This window comes from Monopterus albus, unplaced genomic scaffold (assembly GCF_001952655.1).
Source record: "Monopterus albus unplaced genomic scaffold, M_albus_1.0 scaffold9.1, whole genome shotgun sequence".
Lineage (NCBI taxonomy): Eukaryota > Metazoa > Chordata > Actinopteri > Synbranchiformes > Synbranchidae > Monopterus > Monopterus albus.
In genome coordinates this window covers 2,913,959-2,918,129 of record NW_018127889.1, presented here as the reverse complement: position 1 = coordinate 2,918,129, position 4,171 = coordinate 2,913,959, and the positions used below count along the sequence as shown (strand labels likewise).

At 38.2% G+C, this 4,171-nt stretch overlaps 1 protein-coding gene across 1 annotated transcript in view; it reads left to right on the top strand.

Annotated features, from left to right (window-relative positions):
- Positions 1 to 2,268, top strand: part of rps6kc1 (ribosomal protein S6 kinase polypeptide 1) — a 20,991-nt gene extending 18,723 nt beyond the window's left edge. The window contains exons 15-16 of the mRNA XM_020587916.1: positions 1 to 54; positions 685 to 2,268. Of these exons, the coding sequence (XP_020443572.1) occupies positions 1 to 54; positions 685 to 786 (156 nt within the window). The 3' untranslated portion in view covers positions 787 to 2,268. The remainder of the gene's footprint in view (positions 55 to 684) is intronic.
- The last annotated feature ends 1,903 nt before the right edge of the window (positions 2,269 to 4,171 follow it).

Below are 4,171 nucleotides of genomic sequence, written 5' to 3'. Positions count from 1 at the left end.
GCTCTCAACATCCCTGAGTTTGTTTCAGAGGAGGCCAGATCTCTACTGCAGCAGGTGAGCGTCTGATGTGCCTTTTGTTACTTTTACTCTGTGAAATTCAGTCTTTTGCTTATACAGACTTTAACTGTGTGACCCATAAAAATACATTTTTGTGTACACTGAAAGCATAATATTGCTGAAAAGACTGTATTTGAGACATAAATAATCTTTGGCATGTGCCTCAAACACACAGCAGCAGTGATAATTCATCACCAAAAATGCTATAAAAATAGATTTTATTATAACCACTTTAAAAGATTATGAATTTTGTATTTCTGTGGCAGATTTTATACTTTACACTTGGACATAAATATGCGGACATTAATGACAGCACCTGGTTGTGCTGTGAAGGAGCAGACATTATGGATACAATATAGACACTAAGATATCCCTAGTTGCTGAAACTGTATTTGGTCTGCCTGATGTCTGCTCTGATGGCCCAGCTCATTAATCTTTACACTCAGTGAATAAAGTTAAAAACTTTGGGGTGTTTTATGATGTGACAAAATGCCATTCTTCATTTTCTGTTTCTCTGTACTGTAAATATCTATATTTGAGGTCATTGACTGAGAAATGCTTCTAAGAAGATTTGTAATTAATATTTTTGTCTGTCTGTGTCGGCCTCTGGCTTGTCCTTCTGTGCAGTTGCTCCAGTACAACCCAATGGAGAGACTGGGGGCAGGAGTGGGTGGTGTGGATGATATCAAATCCCACCCATTCTTTGCTAGAGTGGACTGGCTCAAATAGACGCTGTGCATTGTGCAACCGATAAACAGTTACAAGCTGGGAAAGTGGTTGTCGTGAATGAACTCCTTTCAGTCTAGTCACATAAATAGAAATACAGTAAATCTAGATTATGCATTTCTATAAACATCTCCCATTTTGTGTATGGCCATTCAGTCACTAGATAGTGTACTTGTTAGATTTACAGTTCGCCAAGCAAAGAGGTACATCGATTGTTTCTTTATCTCCTAGAGGTCTTACTGTGCAACTTTATGGTGCAGGGAACACTTAACATGTCTGGTGCAATAATTTATACAGTAACTGCTTGTACTGAGTAAAGATCCACTACTGCGTTTAGACGCCTCATACAGTAGATGTAAGCTAAAATGACATGAGTAAGAGTGACATGACGTTTTTGTGTCCCCATATTTTCTCTGCATTCATTTAGTACTGTATGTTATCCATTCAGACCGACACAAATGTAAGCCACCTTTCCTAATGATCCATGTGCAATACACAGCAACACTTATGCCATTCCTCATCGCTCCCATCGAGTTTAAATGGAGACGAGATGAGTTATTTTGATCCTGGGTTGGTTGTGTTGTTGCACTGATTTACAAAAAGATATCTCACTTCCAACAACAACATCAGACTTTTTTTTAATTTCTTTTGACCCTATGCAACGTGAATGAACAAAAAATTCTAAGCAGGTGGGTTTTGTTGCTGAGTGAAGAATTAAATGATATTAAGACTGAATTATTTAATAGATTATAGTCAGAAATAGTGGCCAGTTAAACCAAGTATTCTTCCAGTGTGGTCAGGAAGAGTTTTTCATTGAAGACGGAAAGAATAATGTAGGATGAGATTTGAACCACACATTTGAAACCAGCCCTTATACATGTTGTAGTTGTTTTTATGAATATCGGAGAACGTGCTCTGCATTGTACAACACTGCATTTTGTGCATGGAAGCATATGAATTATGTAATATATTTAATACCATGAAAATTCTGTTTAACAATAAATAATGTCTTGTAAAAATCCCTTTTAAAGGATGTTGTGCTGAGTGAAAGATACTCCCAGGTGTCAAAACCTTGACTGTGTTCAACTTGTCAGTCACTCACTGCCTTGTCAATCAAATCCTTTTTATTTGGTTTTATTTTTGTGAAACACACCTGCTAATTTGCCACACAGATCTTAGAGTAATGTGTATCAGTGATATAGTAATGTCTTTTATCATCTCTTGTATAATCAAATGAGACTTAGAAATACTGGAGCATATATTTAATATATATATTCAGATAATCACTCCACTGTAAATGCTGCATTGTGCTACTTCACTGCAGTGTAATCCATGTTGACTAACAGATGCATTTTATCAGATATGAGATTAGATGTTTTTGTTTGGTTTCTATTGAATGTTTACACTTACCTGTGCTGTATGTCTCTACTGGTCTGTCTGCACTCTGGAAAACAATAAACATACCAGGATGAGTACATGAACAGATGAAGATGCTTCCTTTGTAGATGTATTGATTACGTGCAAGGAGCTGGGACTGTGTTGTGTTTGCTCTGAGGCTACAGCTTCTCTGTTATGATGGACCGATGATACTCCTAGAAAGCCGCTGTCACTCCGGCTGAGTGTCACTGTGACCGTAATAGGAGCCAGCACAGGCATGTAAACACACACTCTGCATGGTAAGTACTCAGCATTTACAGCTTGTGTAGCAGTGTGTCCCTTCAGCCTTCTAACTATGTGAAAATTATATCTGCTTTTGAGATTTCCATTCAGTGTCAGAGTGCATACAGACATGTGCAGTGAGGGTGCATATTTAATGAGTCGTTTTCACCATTGCGAGGCAAAGCAGTTCAGAAAAACTGCAGATTTTCCTGATGTGAGTGTATTGTAAACATGAACCTGGAACCAAAAGCTTCCTGGAACAGCTAACCTGGCTCTATCCTCAGCTAACAAAATCCACATACAGTTCCAGCACCTTTCAAGTTCAATAAGTCATCTTATTTTTTTGTTTGCTTATTCCAATAAAAAGCAAAGTGTACTATTTTTTTTTTGGTTGGAACAGTGGACAGGAGGTCAATGGACTTTCCAGGAAGTTAGTGCTATCTTTTAAAAAATAAATAAATAAAAACAGTCCTGCACATATGCCCTGTGAAATGGTAAATTGTCAGTAATTTCATTTTTGTACAAATTAAGTAAAATATAAAGCATTCCTGGCAGTAAGTGGATTTTGTTACTGATGGATGGAGCCATGCTGTTTCCACACTTTGTGTAAATGTGAGCTGAACTTGGTAACTTTTGAGTGACTCTGGCAATTGGAAACCAATCAAATTCCCATTGTGGATTAATAAGGTCACTTCATATCTATTTTGCTCATATCTTTTTAGAAACCTGATATCTTTTTTCAGTAAATTTTGATTCTAGGTATACTGCACTGAAGGTATATTCATCTAGGCACGCATACAGGCGTAGGTCAGCGCAGTTGGTGGTGGTGTCAGGGTGTATTCCCCTGTGTCAGCCTCACTGCCACTGGGTCAAGAGTCTGGGCTGATTAGTGCTTGTCATAAGACCTGTCTCTCATTACACACACACTCGGGGCAAGAGGTTCACTTCAGCTCAGAGAAGAAACCTGTCAATCTTGGTTAGTGTAGATGTTAGATGTGCCTTCAGTGTGATCACAGTCGCTGCAGAATCCCTCCAAGCACAATGTGAAGAATTTCTTCCACCAATGGCTCAGATTTGTATGACAGTCTGATATGGGCTTTAACTAGCCTCCTACTGTTTTTCTTTTTCAACCTGATGCCCTTCCCATGTATTGTAGTTAATATTTTAAACTCTCAAACCTGACTATGTGCAGTGATGGAAAGTAAATTTGAGTACTGTGCAACTGTACAACTTCCATTTTCTGCTATTTCTACAATACATTTTTGCTTCACTATTATCTGCTATAGTTATTTTTCAGATGATTTTACTTTGAAGGAGGACATGCTTATATAATGCAACACTACAAGAGATGCTTCAGTTTTCTAGAGTAATTTTATGTTTAACATTTGGCTGATAAAACGTTTGCAGGATTTTGAATGAATAACTTTAACCTGTATGGTCTTTTTACTTTGTTATGCTAGTACTTTTAAGTAAAGGGTCTGAGTATTTCTTCCACCACTGTCTGTCTGAGTCCTCACACAAAGAACCAAGGCGCATGCATTTTATATGTGCAAATGTATTTGTGTGTGCCAAGAGCCACAGGGAATGATCTGTCTGGTCAGAGGAAAGAATTAAGAGGACAGGCTAAGCTCTCCCATGTTACTGTACAAGCCTTTTGTTCAGAGCCCTGAAAGTGTCACCCAGGCCTACAGGCTGAACTGACCCCTGAACTCTTTCTACAACTTCCTGG